Below are 24,824 nucleotides of genomic sequence, written 5' to 3' on the forward strand. Positions count from 1 at the left end.
AATCAGACAAAGGCATCAAGACCATACTAACCAGTTTAAATCATAGCTAGTGATGAATAGAGTGTTTTTAATTGAATGTTGGGTCATTCATTATGGATTGAGCACAATGTATCATGCACACTTGGGCGTATAATATGTCCTCCCTCTTGAATTGATAAGGATGCAAAATAATCAAATGATAGTCTGAAGGATGTAAGCAGCAGGAAATCCTGTTTAATTTGCCCCGTGCAATCTCACTCTCACTGATTTCTCTTCCCCTCCTGCTCACCATCACATTCACAATCAAGATTTTACTCAATGAAAAATCTTACTATTATTAATATTTTTTGAATGTGTATAATGCAATTTAATAACAATATTTCTAGGTACAATATGCAGAGTGTATATTCTGCATGTGAATGCATTTATGCAAAAATTGATATGACCAACCATATCAGTAAGAAAACTGAAAATTTAGATATTTCCTGAATGACTTCCCAGGCCCAATGTTTTCTGCTTACTAAGACTGGACCTATTAGAGGCCATTCTTGATCTCCAGTCCTTGAGAAATGGATTATTGTGATTTGTGCTGGGGATAAAGTTAATCAGCTAATAGGGTCTTATACTTTCTTAGCTCATCAAAAAAGCCAAACATGCTTGTTGGGAAGGGGTTCAAGAAGACCAAAGGAAAATAGGGACCCAACTGGGAAAATGAGAGACAAAACACATAGTATATATAGAATTTGCTAAATATATCAAATGCATCAACAAATGGAAGTTCATTCTTTGAGATAGTCTTTATTCATCCATGCTTTAATATATTCACATTACCTCCTTTTTGTTTCTAGATGCAACAAAAAATATGGTAAAACTATTAATTAAAAAAATGATGTGATTAAATTAACAGGATTGTATTGCACAATGGATTTTGAATTTACCTAATTTATACAGAATTTACCTCAGGTCATGCTGTTCGAATGAAAAATATAAAACTTCAGTAAAATGTGTTTCTTGCATCCATACATAAAAGCTGAAAGTATATGGTATGTATATGGGATTGTATTGGTGCACAAAATGTGTGGGTCACTTTTACACATAATACTCCATCTAAATGTCCCTATAGCAGTTTTATTCAATTAATGTGACTGCTGTTATTGTTAATGTTACTAATGTGACTGTGAGTTATATCACTTTAAGCAAATTATATAGAAAGGCTTTTTTTTCTTGCACTCTGTCTGTCTGTTGTGTTTGCTCATTTTGAGCACATTAAAATTGATGTCTGAAGTTTTATTTTATAAACAAATTCTCTTTTACATGGTACTGAACTTAAGTTTACTGAACTCATTTGAATGAGACAGAAGAAAAGAAGTGGGGGGGCGAAAGGGTGAAAAGTTTTAAAGCTGAACAGTTATGAGTTATCCCAAAATATGGGTCTTACTCGTTTAAATATCAGTCACAGAGAGTTAACGTTTACTAAAAGTATACAGGATGTAATATTAAGTAACTCCAATAACTCATTCTCCTTGCTCATCATCATCAAAAGCAGAGATACTCCAGCCTTCTGTGAAACTCCAAGCACCATCTACAACAATGCTTCTAGGCTCTGCAGCGAATCCACATTCATGACAAATGAAGCTTCTGCTCCATGCACCATAATTCTTCCTTAGCCATCTTGTCCCGTCTGTGCTATTGATCGTATCCAATTTCAGTCTGGCCTACTCTACTCTTCATGCTTATGCACACCCCCCATCCCAACCATGTGCTTCTGGATGATGTCAGCTACACACAGACACAGAGTAAACACCAACTCCTGATCAAGCTTACTATCATTGTGCTTTATCTGTCCACACCAGCCACCTGTTGTTGACACCAGTTCATCCTTCAACACGCTGTCAGTTATCACACACCTACACACAGATAGAACAAACTGTGCCTCACTATAAACTGTGACATCTGTATGTGCCCTCTGCTTCTCCTTTTTACTCTTGTCATCTGCTGCAAAAGTGTCAACATTGTCTGTTCTACTTCTTTTTAACAGGGTATTAGGCAACAAGGCAAACCGACTGAGTATTGTCATGGACAATGGAATAATAAGTCACAGAAACTGATTATTTAAAGTCAAAACATGACATGATTACATTATGCAGAGTGAGTGGAATCAATATATGAGATATAGTTTCACCTCTATGGACAATATACTTTTTTTACACAGTGTTCCCGTTTCAATGGGTATTAAACAGATTTTTCCAGCATAGAAGTGGATGGTGGACTGGCCCTGCTAAGGCACCCGAACCATTGACCAAATTCCACTTATGAAGAGTAGTGGTCATAGTCTGTCTAAACATTTAAAGATGTATTCTCCCCTGCACATGTATGACATATATACTACACTTCAATACTTCAGTAGTGCCATTTGACACATGGATTCAGGTGAGTGTGTTGTGGCAGTTACCTCTACTGGTCAGCAGATGATGTTTCCTTTGGCCTTTTTTCCAGGTGATTTGTACTGAAAGATTCGCCTTCTCCAAACATTTGAGATGTAGGAGGTGGACTGAGGATCCTTTCCACTGCTGTAAAGGTAAATCATCATTTTATGAAAATGTTATTGGCATTTTAGTGTTGATATTGTTTGTGGTCATTGTTTAGGATATTACTAGAAGCAACTGTACCCAATAAGCTGGCTGAATAGCTAGCTATATTTTGGTATGCTGATGTTTGAGAGGCTATTGGTTAGGGTCAGCGGTGGGAAGTAACTAAGTACATTTACTCAATTATTGTACTTAAGTACAATTAAGAGTTACTTTATGCGAGTATTTCCATTTTTCTGCTACTTTATACTGCTACTCCACTACAATTCAGCAACAATATGGTATACATTATTGTGAAATTGGCCATTTTGTATAATAAGTACTTTACTTTTAGTACCTTAAGTATATTTTAAGTAAAGTAAAAGATGTGAGTAATTATTACACCACTGGTTAGGGAAAATATATGAAGATAGCTATATAGGCTGAATAATACTTGAATTATTTTATTGTAATGTAACTGACAGTGGACGGATGGCCTATTTTGTATAAAATAATTATACAAACCCCTTGTAGCTAGCCCCTATTTGCCTCTTATGTAGGCTAACTAACACAGTTAGCTATTATTTTTACACTTGAAACTAGACGAGCTACAAAGAGCTAGCATTGTTTAAACATTCTGGGAAAATTCCGCGGGTGGTTTTGCAGCACTTACCGGTGTTTTGAACACGTTTCGACATTCCATTGAAACCAAAATAGATGCGATATACTTCACGTCTACGTGGTGCTACGTGCAGGTAATTCCCAGATGATTTAAGAAATGGCAACCGGAAGTGACGTATCTTTTGACTCCATTGTGGTACGAATCTGGCGGGGAACGAAAAAAACCGAATCTGGCGGGAACATGAGCGCTATATTTTAAAATATAAAATAAGTGTAATTAACGATTAAAATTAATAAAGAAATAATAACAAATACGTGGTGCGTGCTGGGTGCAAGAGGAACTCGAGGGTCATTTTGCTGAGTTGTCTTTGGTCGAACATGCGTAAAGTAAGTGTTGTCCAACAAGCTGTGTGGTTGCATTTATCTTTCCGAAAAACCATGATTTAAATGTAGCATGTAAACAAAGAGATACCGCTGGCAGCTGGTAGCAAACCGAGTCAAATAAGCTAAGCACAGACGACTTGATTTATTTGCACTGCATGGCAATATTGCTGTCTGGCAAATTGAACTAGCCTTTATAGATAATTTGTATGCAATATTCCATCTGTTACATTTTGAGTTGTCTATTTATCATCATCTATTTATTTGTATTATACAGCTTACAGCCCACTATAGTTCTTGGGACCTCCCATGCGGTGATGGAGCAAGTTTCTGGGAAAGGATCATGACTGCTCTCCTTGATGGCACCAATGGATCTTACACTATATGGGTATGTCTACAAGTAGAAGGGCACTTATAGAGAACAGACGTCCATCAAGGCCATTTCAAACAACAAAAACCACACTACAGAGAAAAAAATATCAAATTCATAAGGTATACATCCGGTACAGGGCAAAGAACAGCTGAAGTGTTTTTGTACCATTGATATTACCATTAATATTGTTCAATTAGATTTCTTGTACCATTTGGGTATTACTTCATTAATTCTTTCTTGGGTGAACTGATGCAAAGCAGGATGTGAATTTCTTCTTCCTGAAAGACCTCTGGTACCTCTGATAATGGTAGATTATCTATGGTGATCGGTGACAGACTTCCAGACGGTAATTTCTGGTTTAATTTAATGGGCTCAAGGGAAGGAGAGGGGACTTCCTTCCTTGGGATTGTAAATGTTTCATATTACAATCTTACTTTTAATTCTTGATTTGAATACAGTTTACTTTTGTATATATTTGAGCTGCTTTGAGGTTTTCTTTTTATTCTCTCAGATCTTTGAGTATACTGCTTTGCACAATGGCTACAGCTTTTATAAAGTGTAAATTCAGCGATGTTTGCAAAGCCAGTTGCTCAGTGCTTTTGTGAGCTTATAAATGTGGCAAAGTTTTTCATATTATTGTTTGTTATTTGATAACTGCATATTATTAATCAGATTATGTGTTGAACTCTGAATAATGCTTCTGGTCAAAACCATACATGGCAAACAGCTCAATATGGAGAATGGAGGCGTGTTATAACATTGTGTAATGCATTCATTGTGGTGCATACACCATCTGGCTGGCATTTTTGTAATGAGAGCTAGGATGTGGAGTGGAACGCAACATTCATAACACTTAACAAAATTACTGCCAATATTGCCTCCATCATAAATTCTGACAGCACTACATGAAAATTTAAACAAGTTTCACACAGAGCTTGATATTATTTGAGATATTATCTGTGATACATTTTTTATCGCTTATGTTTTCATAAATGTTTATTTAGCTATTGTTGAACACTAAGTGTATGGATGTTGATAAAATCAATATCACTGACATTTTATTATATTACACTTTGTAGCTACTACATTGAACAGAGCTGAACACCTTCAAGAGGCTTGGTTATTATAATATACAGGCCTTGTTTTTAAATTATAGAAAAACGTGATATGGAACATAATGTTTCTGTTGCCTCCTCTTTGGCTGACATCTAGCAGTTGTCGTTCCATACACAATGTTATGGCTCTGGCTGGAAAATTTGGAAATTTTCTAGTGATTATTGCTCCCCACTATGCCATTATTTGTTAATATGTCTACTCTGAATTATCCATCTGTCTGGCTTACAAGTGAATTCTCAGGTATTCCCATGTACAGTGTGAAAAGGGCATCTTTTCTCCTCTGCTAGAGGGAGCAGAATTTAAAATGAAACTCTTTACTTGTAGCGTAATCAGTCTGTGTCTCCTTCATACTGTCTATGTGTGATTCTTAATTGTGCTCTCAGTTCCCTGACAAAATAGAGCAAACATACTTTGTTTACAGAGACTACACTGTAGACAATAGCTTACTGTTCAAAACAGCTTACAGAAAATTAAAATGCTTAATTGCAAAACAAAACCCTGATGCAGCTCCAAAGGGGATTTAATTAATATTGCTTATTGTTTGTGCAAGCTTGTTTTTTGGTAAGGAGGAAAACTGCTTTTTTTTTTCTTTACCGGTTGCCCAAGTAATTTATCTCTGTTTTGAAATGATCTAGTAAGCTCCATATATACTGTGTAAACCATGGTCTGCCAGGAAGGAGAGCACACCCCAGAATAATAAGCCCCCTTCAATTGTAGCAATAATTTCATTTTGCAAGAATAATGAGTCATACTAATCTCCATGGTAGAAAACATAATTAAATTTGCCAGCCTCAAATTTGGAGTCGCCTCTTCAAGAAGTCCCAAACAATAAATACCACGTGTTTTACTTTGTCAAAATACAGTACATTTTTAGTCAGGGTGAAAGCAAATTCTAAACCAGAAAGTACAAATTTAATTGTAGGATGGTAACTAACACTGATCAATACAGGACGGTGGTGTAAGGACACTGTAAGAGTGCAGGCAGTGCGTCCATATCGGACATATTTACCACAGCACATTTCATATTGAAATATATAGGGCTTTTTATAAATACATACTATATTTACATTTTAAGCCAAATAATTCCATCACGTGCAGTTTCATAGTTAAGTGAGACTGAGATGTGTGACCTTTATCACATGGTTTACAGTATTTACTCTTCAAACTGAAGCAAAACTGAGAGAGGGGGGTGTTATGAGCTACGACTGCCATCTGCAGACAGGTGTGTGGAACTGCTTTAATAAATTGGGTTCAGCCAAATAAGCTGACATGAGTAAAATGTCTCTTTTGGGTGTTAACATGATTTTTGTAACAAAGTTAGTATGAAACTTATGTCTATTCGGGTTGTTAAGGAAGCGTGTTTCTGTATGTGCGGATGTGTCTGTGTGTGTGTGTGTGTGTGTGTGTGTGCTGTTTTCGAGTGGCTGACACGCGCTCAGTCAACCTGCTCTGCGTGCCCTCCTTTCAGAGCCAATCACGTTGTAGATAAACAGAGTCTTGCGTCATTGTTATTGTGGTAGCTGGATTTCCAGCTGCTTATAGAGATTTCGCCACCATTTCGCTTAGATTTCGGCATCTAAAGCTGCGTAAACGTCTGGATCCGCAAGTGTCTACCATTACAATGTCGCTCCAAAAGGACATTTCGTCTGACGAGAGTTTGCAAGGTAAAGTATAAACGTCAAAACAAGCTAGTACCTCACCAGTGTTGATGCTAGTTGCTAGCTGATAATTAAGAAACTATAAGGTGACTAACATTAAATCGCTTAGACTAGCCCTGTGAAAAGCCTGAGCTGATGTAACAAACCAGCAGGCTCAAGCTTACATTTTTTTAATCGTTATATAAGACGTAGAGAGACCACTGTAAGACGTTACCCCATCGTCGTAGTTAGTTAACAAGGCTGGTTTGCAATGCTACAAAAACAGAATGCCTTCAAGCTAAGAGCCCCTCCATGTTGATTGCTCTACTGTACCCATAGCCTGCGTGGCAGTCCCAGGCTATGTAGGCCAGTGATACAACACTACATACTCACCAGGTTTCACGTGTAACGACTATTGTATTTGATTTAAGGTTCCTGGGTTGAGCTGCATTTCAGTAGCAATGGCTCTCAAAGTACAAGTCATCACGGTAGCCAGGAGCAAATCCCCACGTCCAGCCAGGAGTGTGACCTGGAGAAAATGCTGCTAGATGCACAGAACGAGTCGGGCAGAAACAGTTCCAGAGGAAGCTCTCAATGCAACAGGTTTGTAGGAAAAAGGGGAAACACAGTTTGTGTTTTTCTTTTGTGTTGTGTAACACAGATTGTCAATAAGTGTTATTCACAAAGTTTCCCTTATGTGTCGTTGTTACATCAGCCCACTCAGAGCACAGACTCCTCTTCTTATGTGGAGAGGCTCAGAGGGAAACAGCTCACAGGTATGTTTGTTGGAACCACTGAACTGTATCAAAATCTAATAATCACATTCATTCAAGAGTAGTTTTATTAAATAGTTTGTTTGATATTGTATAGCATAATTTTGTTTTGAAATATCTGTGATGGCCAAGTTGATGCTGGATGTATTTTTCAGTCAGATGAAGACTTCCAAGAAACAAGACGGGAAGTGGAGAATCTGATGAAGAAAAATGCTGACTGGATCTGGGACTGGTCTAGTCGACCTGAGAACAATCCACCAAAGTATGTTTCCACCACAAATTATAATTTATACTCTTAATTTGTGATATGCAGTTTTTGTAATTTCAGTAAATAATAGTCATTATTCCAAAATATGGACAAAAAATGAGCTATTACACAATTCAAGCAAAGTGTTGATGTCTATGAACTACGTTGATACAGTTTGAATGCACAAGTAATCACTAGCAAGAGGAAAAATGGTTGTAGTTACAGGGATGGTAGAGGAAATTGTTAAACCCTATAGTGATAATCACTTACATAAGGAGCCTAAGTATATTTATTTTATGGCATGATTTATAATTGTAATTCATTGAATTTAAAATGATGTCTGTGTTAGCATAGGTGTCAGTGTGACATTAAACTGGCACTCATTCATTTTAATGTATTCAAAACAATGAAAAATTAATGTGCTCCTCTGTAGGGAGTTCCTGCTGAAGTACCCTAAGCGCTCGACCTCTCTCAGCATCAGGAACACCAGCGTCATGAAGAAGGGAGGCATTCTCTCTGCTGACTTTCTGAAGCTTTTCCTGCCCTCATTAATCATTTCTCACATACTTGCTGTTGGGTTAGGGTAAGCAAAATCATTTAATTGCTAACTCTGGCAATATTACAGTAGCCCCCAAACTAAAAACACTTAATAGGAACCTCTAGAGGCAATTCCAGAAGGATCCTCTAAAATCCCTTTAAAACCCCAATTTTTGACCACATGCATTTAATGTATATGTGAAAATATAGACCAGTTTTCTCACTGTTTACAAACATCACTGATGTCATTGATAAACCTTGATCTTACTTCCATAAACCTCTAACATATGTTAGAGGAGAACCACAGCAAAACAAGCAGAGGTCATAAACATTAAGAGTGTCCAGAGTATAGCATGATTGGAAGCATTGTTGGACAGGCAGACAGCGGCGGCCAGTAATGCTTGTGTTCAGTGTCTCAGATTTAGTGGGTAAACTACTTGTATGTTCAAAGCTTTGTTCCTAACCCTAAGAGTGTACAGGTCACTCAGTTTAGTCTAATGTGTCACAACTATTTTATTTGAAAAACTGCAGAGAACATAACTTGCTTTCTGAGGAAATTCTGTTTAGTACCAGTAGTAATTTGTCTGTAGAGTTAAGTCATTTCAATAATTTGCCTGTAGAGTCTGTAGTGTTTAAAAAAAAAAAAAAAAAAAAAAAACATTGCATATTTTTTCTAGTGACAAAGGTATGATGATGATGATGATGATGAAGTAGAGACATTTAGTCCCTGCCCCAGGGTATTTTTGTAAGACATATTTTTGGAGACTTTAAAAAATTTTCCAGATGGTTATTTATATGTTTTGCTCTCAGCATCTAATTTTACTTTTGTCTCTTTCCTTTTAGGATATATATTGGGAAGCGGCTAACTTCCCACAACACCTACTAAGTAGAATAGTGATGTGTTGCAACAACTCGTCACCTTGATGTGACCATCTTGGCATGCCTTAAAATGGGACCTTATGAAGATCAATGTAGATGTGGCCATGTGACATGGTCCAATTTGACTGAGAGCCTCATGTTGCCCACAACAGCATGGAGATTGAAGGGTCTGTTATTGCTTTTTTCATGGGGTGTACCCCTGAACAGAGCATTGACCAATCCTCTGCTTCTTGCTGTAGTCCCTGTCCTACCCTGGAGATGACTGTTTTGCTGCTTCCTGCTCCTTAAATCTGCATGTTAGGGAACTATATCTTACATCATTTCCTTTTTTTCTTTTTGCAGTTAGAAGCCACTTTAAACGATATACTGTCAATTTATTTTTTTTCTAAATCAGCAGTGGTTAAATAGTTTTGATTTGTTTTTTTTGTTTTTAATTTTTTGTCCAAGGGATCATTAGCTTAGTGTTTATGAGATAACATTTGTCACTGATTGCTCATTTTGTGCAACTGTAAATTGTAGAAAAGCATATGTTTGCTTATTAGGCACAGATGTGGTCCATTTTGTTCATCTTTGCACAAAAAAGCTGGAAACATACATATGGCCTTGTTGAATTTATGCACAAGTTAATATGTCGGAACACGTAGCTGACTTCCAAAGGAGAGGACCACATGCAGATGAACACAATTAAAATTTTATTGAACTTTGGTCAAAATAATAAACAAGTGAATACATTGCCACCATGTTAGGAATCAATGGACAAAGACAATGCATTATTATGTGTTTGTTTTAATGTCATCAGTATATGTTTTGTGTAGTCAACTTTCATTTCTGCATTCACAACTACGGAGATAAGATCCACATTTGCAATATGCGGTTCAAATTTGGGTGACATCCCTAATAAATGAATAAGGGCACATGTATGAGGCCTGTCTGACTTTTATTTACTTATTACATGACTCGGAGGCACTCTATCACATAAACTGTATGGTGTGCAATTTTCCTCCTTTGTGTTTTCATAGACAGCCACATATAGCAGCAGTATATGAGGACATAACTCTATAAAATAGGATTTACAAATAATGCACATGAGGTTTGTAAAACGTTTGGGGACATATAACTTGTAGCTGTCACTGATAGAAGTAGGTATTAAGGCTGCAGATTCCCTTTGTCCTGGGCCCCATCTTGTGCCATGTAGTTTCCAGCCTGCATCCTAAAACATGGTCAAAAACTAGAAATTAATCTCTTGACACAAACACATTATTGGTTGTCTCCAACAGTGGTTCTGAAACTGGTAGCCCCAAATAGTATTTCCATGACAAGTTTGCTTGAGATCTGCTCAAAAGACAGTGGTGTGACTGAACATTTTTCCACCTCTCTACAACATAAAAACATGCAAAGCAATAAACATGTTTTAATACATACTTCTAAATTTAAAAACACATCTGTAGTTTTAGTTTCTTTTATTATGTGGATGACAAGGTGTACTTGAGTAGATACAGTCAGTGAAATTATGTCACCGTATTGACTGGGGTAAAGTAAGAGGAGGGAGGGGAAGAAAAGAAACAAGTCCACTTTCCAAATTCATGGCCTCTTCCACCAGCAGTTTGGCCTGAATACATGGCCAATGGGGGAATGTTACAGTTAGGCTTATTGGCCATTAATCCGTGCTTCAGAGGGCCCAAAATCTTTGAAATGATGTTACAACTTTGACAAGACGTCATTTTAAGGGCTTCCAAGAGTTCTGTTGTTAAATCATGAAATGAAGGCTTAAAATGTCAACACAAACACCAACGTTCAAGAGTTTGACCTCTAGGGAGTGCCATTCCGTCAATTAGACCCGAATTGGGCTTTCTGGGTCAGGGGGGCATGTTGATTGCCCTGGTGCCAAAGGCAAAAACAACCTAAGCTCAGACTCAAAATAAAACAGGCCTATGGATCAACCTCCTGTGGCAAAAAAAGTAGACACGTGCTTTCGAATTCTTCACCAGGAGGACAACGAGGCTGTTTCTTCTTATACAGATAGACAAGTAGTAGGCTTAACTACACAGGTACGGTAAAAGCCCTATCCTCTGGAGCCCCAAATCTTCTAGTTGATTTTGTCCTGGAAAATGTACAAGTTGTTGGTGGCTGCCACAGCTATCACGTTATCTTTGGGGTGCCAGGCAGTGTGGAGGATCTTCTTGTTGAAGTCCAGGCTGTCCACGCTGATCTCATCCTTCTTTCTCTTGCCACCAGTGGACACTTTGCGGGGTTTGAGCGTAGCCCGTGGTTTGCTGCTCTCCCGGGACGCCTCCAGTGTGATGTCCCGCCTGGTGTTGCGGTCAAACATTCGAAAGAAGTTGTTGTAGGAGCCGGTCATGATGGCACTGATGGAGAAAGACATTCAAAGTGATTGTTTGCACGGAGTTGCTATAAAACCTAGAGTGTCACCAGTGATAGACACATTTAATACAAAACCCAGGAACAGTGTTCTGAATATTTTAAAAACAAACAATTAAAGTAACAGCAAGTGTAATGTCATCCAATGCAAGAACAAGTAGACTCACCTGTCACTGCCATTCCAGCAGCACTCAAACTTGTCGAAGATGCAGTCATTTTCATACAAGGAGCAGAGTTTACTGCGAAGGTATTCATGCACCTGAAACAAAACAAATGACTTAGCCTAAATATTCACTTGAGGCAGATGTCTTCATCAATATGAATAGAATTTAAGTGCAAAAGGGATCATCCAGCTAACACAATACTTGGCCTGCATATTACAATTTTATCACATGAACAGTGACTTCTGCTTGGAACATTTTAGCACAACTGTCCTCAGATTCAACAGACACCTACTCCTACTTTTCTTGAGTCATTAGGAGCTTGCATGCCATATAGTCAAAATGACATTGTTTAAAACTTCAATCACAGAAAAACCATTTAGTGCTTTTTAATTTCTTACATTACTGATTTTAAGCTGTCACTTGACTCAGAGAGATCATTTTTGAAACAATGCTTACTTCGTTTTCACGCAGGGTTAATGTCAGGTATATTTTAAGTCACAAGATAAGTATGTTTATGCACCTGATATGTCTCCACTGGCCTGTTCTCCATGTTGAGGTCCCAAACTTTGACGGAGAGGTAGTCACGTGTCATCATATAGCGTCCACTGTGACTGAACTTCACGTCCGAGATGGAGGAGATGATCTCAGAGAAAAAGGATCGGCTGCTTGGATCCTCAGGCTCCTCAAAGACTTAAAAAATAAATAAATAAATCCTCAATTGTTATTTCTAATATCTCTAATCATTCCCAGCATGACTTTGTTAAACTACAATAACTCAAAATAAAGAAAGTGATGTTTTAAAAGCAGGAAATCTAAATATTAGATTACTTAATGTCTAGTATTTTTAATTAATTAATTACTTAATTGATCCATCTAAACTTTAATCAATGATTTTTCCACTGATCGACTAATTAAATTACTCAATTCACATGCAGTGGAGGTACTTACACTTTGAGTGCCTATCGCAGAGTGCCGCTGCTCGCATGTCACACAGGCGGATGGTGCCTTTGCTACTGCTGTACACAAATACATTGCATTGGTGTGGATGGCACTCAGCAGCTGTGATTACTTCTGTCAGTTCCTCCATGTTGGCAGGCTTGATGTCTACAATATCTGGGAACACACTGTTAAGGAACTAACAGTCTTACATTTCATTATGAAGGAGTGCAGAGACTATTGACCCCTAAGCCACATATCTAATATCTGCTGCTTTCTGATGAGGAAAAAGGATACTAAAACTTCTGTCTGTGATTTCCAAGTGCCATAGATTTATTCTTAGGTCATCTGCGGAGAGGTACGTTTCATGATCACTATTTACAGAAATGGAATTAATGTGATAGGTGTGCGCATTTGCAAAGATCCTCCGTGGGCTTGCTTCTACCATGAGATCCATTGGCATCAGTACTGGTACCTGAAACATACAACATGCACCTATTTAGATAAGATTTTATTAAAACCATAAACAGCCATGTTTGAATATGACACAGGTTACATACCCGTAAAGAGGTGATTCTAAAGGGGTCTCTGAGTCGTCCATCCTCATCTTTCAGGTTGTAACCTTCTGCTCGTTTATCTCTTTCACTAATTTTCCACAATTTGATAGTTTTATCTGACAAAAATAGATAAGGAAGTTGTAAAATTTAGAGGTGAAGAATAATTAGAATTAAGTTCATTCACACAATTTCAAATTGTAATACCAAATAATCAAAATAGATAAACTCGGAACTCTTACCATTTGTCGAAAGTAGAAAGTGAGCAGCATTTTGTTGGGGTAGCCATCTTATTTTATTAATTTTTTCCTCGATTTCTAAACTTTTCAAATAGTCAAATTCTGGCTCGTGACTCTGAAAAGTGCTATAGACGTTGTACTCCCCGCGCAGGTGTGGACGATTCTTAGACTGGAAGAAAACATTGTAAACATAAGTCACAAAGTGCACACAGTATCATTGCAACATAGAGTCAGCATGTACATTCTGCCATTAGACTGCTGATGAAGATACTCTTGTCTTGCTCTATATGAATCTTACCTCTTGTTCATGTTGAAATATCACTACTCTGCCTCCTTTATCTCCAGTTGCGAGCAATTCTCCAGAATAGTTGAACTCAACCGTTGAGATTATGTCAGCTGAAAATGGACACACAGACTGATTAAGACCTCACAGCTCAGTTTCCTCGATTACAGTTCTGATGGCAGCTAGAATCATGCTAGCGGTGCAGATTACATTTTTCTTGTGACACACATACAGCCAAACGCGCACAACACGCACACCCATTCATGTATGAATGAATGAAAACACGCATGATGTCACTTTGACAATTTATGGACGCAGCACATTGACGTCATGGACACGGTCGCTCCCCTTTTAATAGCTTAGCCACCACCTAGCATATAGCTAGCTAGCGGCATACAGTTATTTACTGAAGAAAGGGCGTTTGTGCAATTGATCCACAAACAGACTCACACCAATCACGACAGCTGCCCTGTATTAAAATCTGTGTGACCATCTAGCTATCGTGCATCTCATGTGAAGTCCACAGAGCATCATCATCATCATCAGACCATCTAGCTAGCTTCCCACCGTTCCAGCCTAACCGCCGAGCTAACGTTAGCCACATACCTTCCGCAACATCTTCATCTATCGCTCCTTTCACTTGAGAGAAACACCACTGGAAATCATTTCCTCCTGCAACTCCTGTAAAAAAAACACAAAAGAGACAAAAGAACACAGCGTTGGTTTGCGTTTCATTTGCGTTTCGTGTGGCGATAAAACGACCTGACAGTGACACAGTTTGACAACTAGCACCTTAGCTCGCCAGCGCTAACGTTGGCTAGCTAACTTGCAGATTCAGGCCATCACACACACCAAGTGAGGTGGATCCCTCTCACCCCTTCAAAAGTAGCTTACCCGCCATTGCTTCATTTAGCAGCTCTTGCTTTACACAGCTTCCAATACTTAATCAACCAATGCGGCTTGCTCGGGGGAACAGATAGCATCCACAATCAGTGTGAAGACTCGGGTCCGGATCTGTCAAGACCACGGAAATTATCCGTGATTTTTTTTTCTTCCAAAATGGCGCACAGTACATGGAGAAATGACGTCATGCACACATGCCACATCCTGGCTCCCTCCATCCTCCCGAGCATCATTTTATTAAATCTGCATTCAGTCTTTATTTTCAGTTCTTTCGACTTTACCTCTATTACATTCCACATTAAGCGCTTCATATCGAGTCTGTTTAAGCCAATTCAGCTGTCCTCTGATTCGTGGGTGGGACATATGACACATATGACACTGCACATCAGGTGTAGGTATCCTTTGATAAAAGCTGAAGCACGCAAAGAACAAGAAGAAATAGCTATGCAGTGTAACATTTTCTAATCCTGTGTCCATAGACCAGGTGTCATGAATATAGTGTAATGTATAATGTGTAATGTATCTGATTAAGTTATAGCATTGAAAAACTTCTATTTACAAATTATATTATTCACGGTAAAACGTTTTTCTAGTTTTATTGTTCGCTTGGTCCTTGTAGCTGTTAAATATTAAGTGTGTCCTAACTCAAAAACATTGTATGACACCTTAGAAGTACCCCAGCTTTGTATTGTATGGTCAGTGGGTGACATCTAGTGGGCAAAAGGATGAAAACCTAGTTGTTTTTTCGATTGGTAATGCAGGTGTGTTGTATCTCTGAGGGTAATAAACTGAATGTACATACTTATGTATTATTCAGATCCCATTTCACAGAACTGCCATAGGGCCTTTTGTATTTTTAGCTTGTCCTTTGGGACTTGATGTGTAAAGCCTGATCCATCAAGTCCAATCAAAAACAAATAGTAAGTTAAAAAGTTAAAATACAACAATTTATTTTCTCAGTTTTGACTTTGACTGTTGACCTGTAAGGACAAGGAGTAATTTGCTCAAAAGGCTATGTCTCTTACAGTCTTGACAATATCTATCTATCTATCTATCTATCTATCTATCTATCTATCTATCTATCTATCTATCTATCTATCTATCTAAATCTTGATTTTAATTTACATCACTTCTAAAATAGAAAATACATTTTATTTTGGTTGATCTTTTATTTGAGTTTTTTAATTTTATTTTATATGGAGCATTCAGTCTGTGTCAACCAACACACAGTCATTTTGTATTGTTTTCTTCAAATGGTGGAGTCTACATTAGGGAACAAACTTTTCTGCTCAGAATTTGCCAAAAAAAAGTATGCCATGCATATTTCTATTTTTGGGGGGATATGCTCAAAATCATGATGCAAAATATACATGATGTTCAAGCTGTGGTGGCTGTTTTTAGTTTTATGCTTATTTTTCTGTAAACAGCACTCTCTGAGGGGTGGGAGTTGTCAAGAATTGGGAGGCGATGGATAACCCATAGGGGCTGATTGTGCAATAAAAAAAAGTCACATTCCCCCAAAAAAAAAAAAAAAAAGAAAGAAAGAAAGAAACTAAAAAACAAAAAAATTTGCAGATTCTGATGACGTATGAGAATATGTAATATCTAGGGCACATTTCAGTGGACGGAATAACCAGAGATACTGTATGTCCTCTTAAGTGCACTGATTGATAGAAACAGGCTATTAATTTCACTGAAAAGTAAAATGAGGTCCTATGTTTTTACAGCAGCTATTATATTCTAATTTTACTCTTTATCTTTAAATAGCATGGTGCTCATTAAGAAATAATGCTTGTTTTTAACCAGATGTTACAGGTCGTATGTGTCTTTGAAGCTTGCTAACCCTCTGCACTGACTTCAAGTAACTGTGATAATGAGCTCTGGATACCTACTACATATTGATGGCATTTTGTCCATTGTGCTTTTATTTGTTTTCCGAATTTGCAGATTGTCCTGGAGGTGGCGAGATGTAACCTGAAAGACCTGGACCAAATCTCACCAAAACCTTCTCCCCGGTATCTCCAGAGCTCCACATCCCCCTCATCACTCACACAGCGTCCCTCGGGGAGAAGCAGAGCAGAGGCCTGGAGGTTAGGAAGACTATATCTATATCTATTGTTATATATATAAAGGTGGACCAACTTGTGCCTGCAGTGTTAGTACAAGTTGGCTGGTGTAACACTGCTCATAGAAATGAAAGAGCATACATAGAAATTTGTGTAAATTATACATTTTACAGGTGTTCCCTAAGACACAGGTGAATAGTGACTTTAAACGTAATAAACCCCAATAAGCATTCTACACCTGCTTGTGTAGTGATCCCATTAGTAGTTAAAAGACATGGTGGATGTTACCCTTGAATTAAAAATAGATGGCTCACCAGTGTTCTGTAAAACCATCATTATTGTAAGAACCACTTGAACCTCCAAAACATCCTTGACTTCTACATGAGGAGCCCTGTGCATTTACACACTATCAAATGGGGTTTGCAGTGGTTTTTACTATGGCTTCAACCTCTGACTAAATGGAACAAAATGCGTATTTGTCTGATGAGGCAGTGTAGACATTACTCGCTGGATACAATAAGTACGACATAGTTTTCATTTTAAAGCATTAACTTTGTGGGTACAGATGCTATTAATTGCCAGTTCGGAATAAAGGATGTGAAATGCCACTTTTTAAATTCGAGGAAATTATGAAAAGAGGCGTTTCTCAAATTTAGTTTAATTTTAATTGCATTCTAAAATGTCTGTCCTCACTACATATCATTCTTAGAAATAAGAGTAAAGAAAATGCTGTCTTGATTAATAGTGCACTACTAAAAAACAAAAGGAACTGTTTGTGTTCATTGTCACAGTGTGAAGGAGAAACATTTGACTAAAGCCTAATTTGTGATTTAATAAACTGCACAGCCTAATTGTTGTATACATTAGATTTTTCACATTTTTACAAGTTCAGTGTTGTGGCTGTGACTGTGTGTGTGTGAAAAAGAGTGTGTGTGCTGCCGTGCCGTAGCTTCATCAGGTATAAGGAGAGGTGTTGACTTTATTCCGAGCCTCCAGTAACACCACTGACTCTGATAGTTCCCCATCCCTGTGGGAATTCATTATAAGACAGCTAGAGGCTGCTTGTGGATGGTTACTGTGCTGCCCGTATGTTAACTTGTCGCTATCGCGCAAGGCAAACATGTGGTGCAGCTGCTTTCTCTGGCTGTGGGCAACCTGGAGAGATTGATTGGTGAGCCTTCTGTTTTATCCAGGATCAGGGCCACATTCAGTAGACATGGTGCCTCCGGAGAAGCAGCCATTTCCCCCAGAAAATATGGCTCATTACCAGCACAGACAAAATGAAGGTATATTGACTTTTTAACATCTTACAACACACCTATTCCTGAGCCGTTTAACAACAAGCGTTTGTTATCCTGGAAATCTTTACTTTATGTTATTCTCATGTAACTGAATACAAAGACGGGTCTGATTTTTTAACATGAGCTCATCATGTTCAAGTTTCTTTTGACAAACTCAGACACAGCTAAGTACTGATTCCATCTATTTCAGTATGAATTTACACACAGAGGAATCCACATAAATACCCATACACATGCATGCCCCCCCCCCCAGACACACAAACATACCCTTCCCCCACATTTGGTCCATCAGACAGTTTTTAACACAAACCATTGGGCAGTGGATGTGTCTGCTCTGCTCAGGGGCATAAGCTCTGTCCAGACCCTCAGTCTTAACACACACACACACACACACACACAAACAGCAAAGACAAACACAATCAATTATTCAAGACTCTTGTTTTGGCGCATGTGTTTTTTTTTTTTTTCTTCTTTTTATTTCTGTTCTGTTGTTTCTATAGCATCCTCTGGCAAATTAACAGCCAGGAGGCCCGATGAGTGAGATGTGAGGCCTGATGACTTGAGGTCTGTGTATGCCTTTGTAATTTAGATGGCAGAGTATAATTTGCATGCACAGCCTTCAACATTGTCTCATTGTCTGAAGGAGATTATCCTCGCGGCTCTCCACAACTGAGGGTTGTCAGAGACCTGGCTTGGAAGACAAACCTTTGCCTCCTTGTTTATTTCCCCCATGAGTGGAAATTTTCGGTGTGGTCATTCAGTGTAGTTAAACCTCACACTGAAGCACACAAGAGATGAGTGCAAATAGTACTCTATCCTTTACTTTTTTTATTATTATTTTTTCAGTTCTACCTCTTTGCTAAGGCTCTATGCCTTCATATGTGAGATGCAGTGTATAGTGTATATTTTACATACAGGGACTGTCATTCTTCAGTGTGCAAATTTGTGCACTAGATGGCACTATGGCACTTATTATTCAATGCCAACAGATAATTTCCATTTTGGAGGATAAGTGTGTGCTGCTGACACAAGGGATGATCACAGACGGCTTGTTTTCCCCGAGCTGATGTTGATGGTATCATGAAGAACTCCATATGCACTTACATTTATTAATTAACTGTTTTGACCTTTAAGCACAAAGCAATTGTTCTGACTGTCAAAGTTCCACGTGAAATATACATAAAAGAAAATCCAGAATTTTTAGCCGCATGGCTCGCCAAAGTTTTCGGCTTATCTCCGTGAACACTCCAACTTGACAGATTCTGAGAAATTTTGTTAAAAGCTCAAGCCAACATCAGAAAAGATATACCCTCACGAATCAATGAAAACTGAAAAGAACCACATTGAGGGGATATATTAGATGTGAATCCTTGCAGCGATGATGTCCTTGTAACAGATCATATTGTAAATAAGATGGGTTAAATTGCACTTGTAGCTTCCCTTCAAACATTCGGGGCTATTCTCTCGGGGGGACAAGAGAGTGCTGCAGACTCTTCCTCTAATAACGCTAGACAATGAGATCCCAGCTCATAACATAGGCCTCCACTATATAGAACAAGTATTGGGGGCTTAGCAGCTAATAAAGTGGCAAGTCTTCAAATCCATGTCAGAAGAGCAGAGTGCCACAGGGACCTTTCATAACACTTGTATGTGCAGGTTCAACTGCAGTGTAAAGGTTACACATCCACATTGTACTGATCTAACCTGATGAGTTGCCTTAAGCCTCACAAATTTCAAGGCTGTGTTTCTTATTTAAAGAATCAGAACTGAATAATTCTCCCACTCTCAAAAAGATGACAGGGGTATGGAATGAATGTTTGAGATGCCTTACAAAATCTACTGTGTATCCTCTGTGTGCGTGAAGCATTGACAAATCAGAAATCTCTCGCTCTTTTTTTTTTTTTTTTTTTTTTTTAAATCTAATTAAATTCCGATTTTGTTTTATATCTGATAAGCTTGCTTTGCCACACTTTTTGTGAAGGTAATTTTATTTTTCAAAGTGAGCGAAAAATCATAATACACATCAATTTTGTTAATTGAATCACACTGCCCTTTGAGTTCACAAAACACAGTCTCAGTAATTAGCCTTGATTGCCTAGTCTGTGTTTCATAAATGGTCTCTCCTGCTTTCTCTCTAGTGAACCTGTCCTTCACTTGAGCACAGACACTCCTCCAGCATTTCCACCCACTTTGTTTGTGAGTCTTTGATCCACAGTATTCCAGTTAAAGTTACACCCATGTGCTGCAAGTTGAAACTTTCAGCATTGTTGCTCAGGGGAACCTTATACCCGTGGCGCCTTCTGCTTTTGTCCTTCCCTTTAGCAACAGAACTCTCCTATGGTCCCGGACAAAAGACTACTCACGACACCATTTTATGATCTCTGTGATGATACCGTTTCCTTCTCCTGCTCGCATGTTACCTCGGCCCGCTCATCTAATCTGAAATGTTAATGTCAAAGAACGTCATTAAGGGCTCTCCCTCGGGACAGTTGTTGATTTGGCGCAAAGGACAGTGAAGTAAGAGAGGAGACATCCTTTATCCTGAGATGCATTTTAACTGCAAACAACATAACCAATTTAAAACAGGACTTTTTTTTCTATATGGTGCGTAACACCATAAAAGTGGAAAAAGTGCTGCCACCAAGTTTATAATTGAATCATAAAACCAAATCTCTAATTTCACTTTTTTTCCAATTATATTGATGTGCACTATCAGCGTGGACTACACTCATAATGCTCACTGTGTACAGTGGATGATTGTGTGTGTGCACATGTATACTTAATCTACATATAAATTTGTTTGTGTGTTCGTATGTGTTAGAGTTACACATGTATGTCAAGTCTAATTGAAGCAACATTAAAAACCATCTTCAACAATAACAACGTAATCTGGTGTATAAAACACTCAAAGGCAAGGACAACAAATACACTATATTAAAGTAGAGTGTAAAGTGCTGCGATGTCTTGCCTCTCCAGTCTGTCTAATCACTATGTGAGTGAAACATTCATGGTACACTAGATCAGTTCAATATTTAATTTCTCAACAAAGACTACATGATGGAACAGATGCTCAAACTTTGTATGTTTCTCAGGAGAGCAAAACTCACTTTCATGGAAGCTATTGAGTACAGAGATTCTGATTGTGTACAAGCTTTGTGTTGACTTCTCTGGGCTCTTCACCTATGCACTAAACACACAGTCATGGATAAAAAGATGTTCAAACATACTAAGTGTGCATAGTGAGTCAGTGCTCAAACCATGGACTGAATACATCAATTGTTTACATCCAGGGGCACTGAAAACTCATGTGTGGAACCACATTAGTGATGCACCAAGGTTGCCCTTTGCCTCCACGTCACATTTCAAGTGAAAATTTGACTTGGCATGTTTACATAGGATTTCTTCATCTCCCTTTTAAACCCCTATGGGCAAGCTGAAGGTGAGGGGAACTAAGATTATTATCCCCTGTTTCTCTGAGGAGCTTTTCTTTATGCACACCCTCACAGATGTCGACATTTGGTTAGGCGGTGTACATAGAAGCCCCAGATTATCTAGCGCTTCAGGAAGTCTGTTTAGCTAAAGTTAGGAGTGGTTACTTTCCTGCACCTTCCTGATTTACCCTCATGTTTTGTAACATAGAGACCCCTGTGCTTAGTCATACATCTGTATTAAAGAGTGTGGAAGAGGAATATATTGCTGTCCATTCAAAACCAAAGGTCTTAGTTGTAATGATGTTCACATCAATAGGCTCCACTTGTGCAGACGTAGACCTAGTCACAGGAAGCGTAACAGATGGTGTACTATATGTCATAATGCTATAAAATCCAACAGGAATTGACAATTGAAATCCCACCCCGGAGTTTGCCTCTTTTAGCTTTGGCATAATCTTCTCAGGATTTCAATTGCAAAGTCAAAGAGAATAGTCTAGCACATGGGGACTAGTTATCTGGGGCAAATGCGGTCTAAGGTTGACAATGCAAAGGCTATGTTTATGTGCATCACACTTGCTATACTGAATGTTTCCCAGAGTGCAAGAACATCCTCCCCTGAATTCTATTCCTCTTCCCACGTCCCAGTGCTGCCGTGGAAAGTAGGCCAAGTGAGCACCAGGGCGTTGCTTTTTTAAGATGATCAGTTTGTCAGTGTGTTTTTGTGTGTGCTCAGGACGGCTATTCATGTGGCTTGACTCTGTAGAACAAAGACCAGCATTATACAATTTGCAGCACTTCCAATAGCAAGGAAAAGGGAGAGGTTGGAAAATAGGGACAGGACAAGTGTGGATGAAACAAAGACAAAATCTGGCTTGTACTCTAATTCATTTACTTCCTCTTTTCCACCTCTTTGTTGCAGCAAAAAGGTCCCTTGCCAGTAACACTCCTCTGCAGGATCATACTGTACTCTATAGCTGGCATGGAGTATTTTTAGCTATTGCTGTGCAGCTTTCACCTTGACTCTCTCTCTGTCTTGACATCATAATTAACATTTCTGTTAATAGTAGCACAGTTCAATATTAATAAGGATCTCCGACTAAAGTCAAATCTCTGCTGTAGTTTGCACTGCGCTGCTCATATATGAGACATCTTGCCAATCACCATCGAATCTGTATCTCCTTAATGATGTGGAAGTAAATTGGAGGCACTGATGCAACATGTTGAAAATATACATTTTAATGTGAGTGGGGTGGTCTGACTATAGGTTGCCAATAGCTCCATCACAGGGGTCAACAGGCAAATTAAAGTTCTCTGGAGTGCTGAGGCAAAGGCTGCTGCCTGTTTGCTCATGCACACGCACATGCGCTCTGAAAGAACCAAGGTTAAAGCTGATGCCTCTCATTTTGGAGGCTACGTTGCCCGATGCAACATGTGCCCATATCATACTTACTGATGAGATGTTTAAACGACCTTTTAAAGTCAGATTTTTTTTTCTCCACACGTTTTCTTTTTTTTTCTGAGTGGCACAGTCCGTTTGGCATTTGAGCGCATATATTAGGGCTATAAGTTAATATGCTGCGATTTATGGCTGAATAATCAAATTTACCCCACTCCCATCAGCGCCACTGAGAAATGTGAGGCGGTGAGATAACTTTTTTTTTTAAATAAAGAATTTTAGATAGGCCTACAAAACAGTGATGGACACAATCAAGACGGGGCTGCATGAGAGCGAAGGTATCCTGGGTATTTGGTCATGTGTATTTTGGTCTAAATTTCCAGGGGATATTTTAGATGTTAATAGCCCTGAAGTGGTCTCGGTTTCTTATTTAATTTCTCTCGCCTTCTTTAAATGTAATTCGCCCACAGACTGCGCCGCGAGGCTCTAAACCGCGCAGAAACTCTCTCATCATTTCCACAGCAGAATGGAAATGCAAATTGTGCGCACGGGCAATGCCCTTGACAGAACTCACCACTGCACACAATTAACATGAGCACTCTGACAGAAGTTAGTGACGAAATGTGAGGTCACACCAGCTGTGTGCCACATACTGTGATTGTGTTTATTTGTGACAAAGCCCACATTAAACGCATCAAAAAGATGCACAAGTGGACTGTAATAAATAATAATAATAATGATAATAATAATGATAAAAAATAATAATTATAAAAGTGACAGTTTAATTTGAAGTTATTTTGCCGCCTGGAAAACACACACTCTGTTCCTTATAAATATGTATTTTATCCATATGTATTTTTTTAATCGAATTTAATTTTTTATTCTCGTGTGCACGCTGCTCAACAATCTTTTAAGAATGCTCCTGCAAAATATTATGATTATATATAATTATTTGAGATCATTTGTCCCACAAACAACATGAGAACAATTTTTCGGTCGCTCGGGTGGGGGGGCTGGAGATGTGGTGGAGGGGGGTGGGGGTGTTAGATAAACCTATGTTGAGATTTAGCTATCTTGTCACTGAGGAGCACAGCTGCCTCATATCGACACAATGATCTCAAGTGTAACCAACGAGGGGCGCTGTCCGTCTATCAGCGCTGTAACTGGGGCTTGACACGAATAGCCTCGAATGATTGATCTCATCACTCTTGGCCATTTGTGTTTTACCCCTATAATTAAAAATAACGCGTAAAGTGTGTTTTAATATGATATTTGAATATGTCATATCGAATACCGCACGTGCATTTATTATGGCACAACGTTAATAGCTCCTGGAAACAAAGTTTGCAAGGAGACATTTATTATAATGTGGAAGCACTAATTTAATTTAAGAAAATCAAACAATTATAAATATTGTCCAATGTATCCCCACAAGTGAGAAAAGTCTCAATGAATGAGAATAAAATGAAGCTGATCTTTTAAAATGCAGCCACAAGTGACAGAAAATTGAAAACAAATGGCTGTGCATTTCACTGCAAATTAGTTTGCTGTTTGTTTGTTTGTTTAATGTTTGCGCGGAATCTTGCACATGTCACATCCGCATAGATAAATAAATAACAAAATAAATAAGAAATAAATAAACAAACAAATAAATAAAATTTAAGTTCTACCACATACTCAACATATTAAAAGTATAAACAATAGAAGTAACAATGTTGCAGTAAACAGCAGGCCTGAGTGGGCTGATATGGAATTTGAAATGATAACTGAGGGCGTGTTTGATTGATATTTAAAAAAAAAAAAAATCACTTTAAAACAGCCTCTGTGATAAAGCCGTGAGTGGACTTGCTTGGTGGGTGCTAATAAGATTTCTTCTTCTTCTTCTTTTTATTTCTCCGTTTGCCAATCAATCCATTAGGAAACAATGCAGGTGAGCATAATGAAAGTGTTGTCCCAATAAAGTGCATCGATGGACAGCTGGGCAGCGGCCGGCTGATTGACTTTGCCTTGACATCTGGGAGGCCCGCTGGCCCCTGGCACGCGTATAGGCTGATGTCGCCAT

The 24,824-nt window shown here is 38.5% G+C and overlaps 2 protein-coding genes across 2 annotated transcripts; one reads left to right on the plus strand and one right to left on the minus strand.

The window, feature by feature from the left end:
• Positions 1 to 6,539: 6,539 nt before the first annotated feature.
• Positions 6,540 to 10,030, plus strand: bnip4 (BCL2 interacting protein 4). The gene is made up of 6 exons (XM_023399305.2): positions 6,540 to 6,701; positions 7,106 to 7,277; positions 7,390 to 7,450; positions 7,603 to 7,709; positions 8,128 to 8,277; positions 9,075 to 10,030. Exons 1-6 carry the CDS (start codon positions 6,659 to 6,661, stop codon positions 9,115 to 9,117), a joined length of 576 nt encoding a protein of 191 aa, XP_023255073.1. The 5' UTR covers positions 6,540 to 6,658; the 3' UTR covers positions 9,118 to 10,030.
• LOC111649550 (protein phosphatase 2, regulatory subunit B, delta) lies at positions 9,790 to 14,729 on the minus strand. The gene is made up of 10 exons (XM_023399303.2): positions 14,560 to 14,729; positions 14,272 to 14,346; positions 13,681 to 13,778; positions 13,386 to 13,551; positions 13,150 to 13,262; positions 12,887 to 13,064; positions 12,602 to 12,766; positions 12,174 to 12,343; positions 11,657 to 11,748; positions 9,790 to 11,476 (listed from the first exon to the last, which is right to left on the minus strand). Exons 1-10 carry the CDS (start codon positions 14,564 to 14,566, stop codon positions 11,197 to 11,199), a joined length of 1,344 nt encoding a protein of 447 aa, XP_023255071.1. The 5' UTR covers positions 14,567 to 14,729; the 3' UTR covers positions 9,790 to 11,196.
• Positions 14,730 to 24,824: the final 10,095 nt, after the last annotated feature.

The sequence above is a fragment of the Seriola lalandi genome, unplaced genomic scaffold, assembly GCF_002814215.2.
Source record: "Seriola lalandi dorsalis isolate HSWRI2012SDOR001 ecotype SW California unplaced genomic scaffold, Sedor1 jcf7180002051200, whole genome shotgun sequence".
Taxonomy (NCBI): Eukaryota; Metazoa; Chordata; class Actinopteri; order Carangiformes; family Carangidae; genus Seriola; species Seriola lalandi.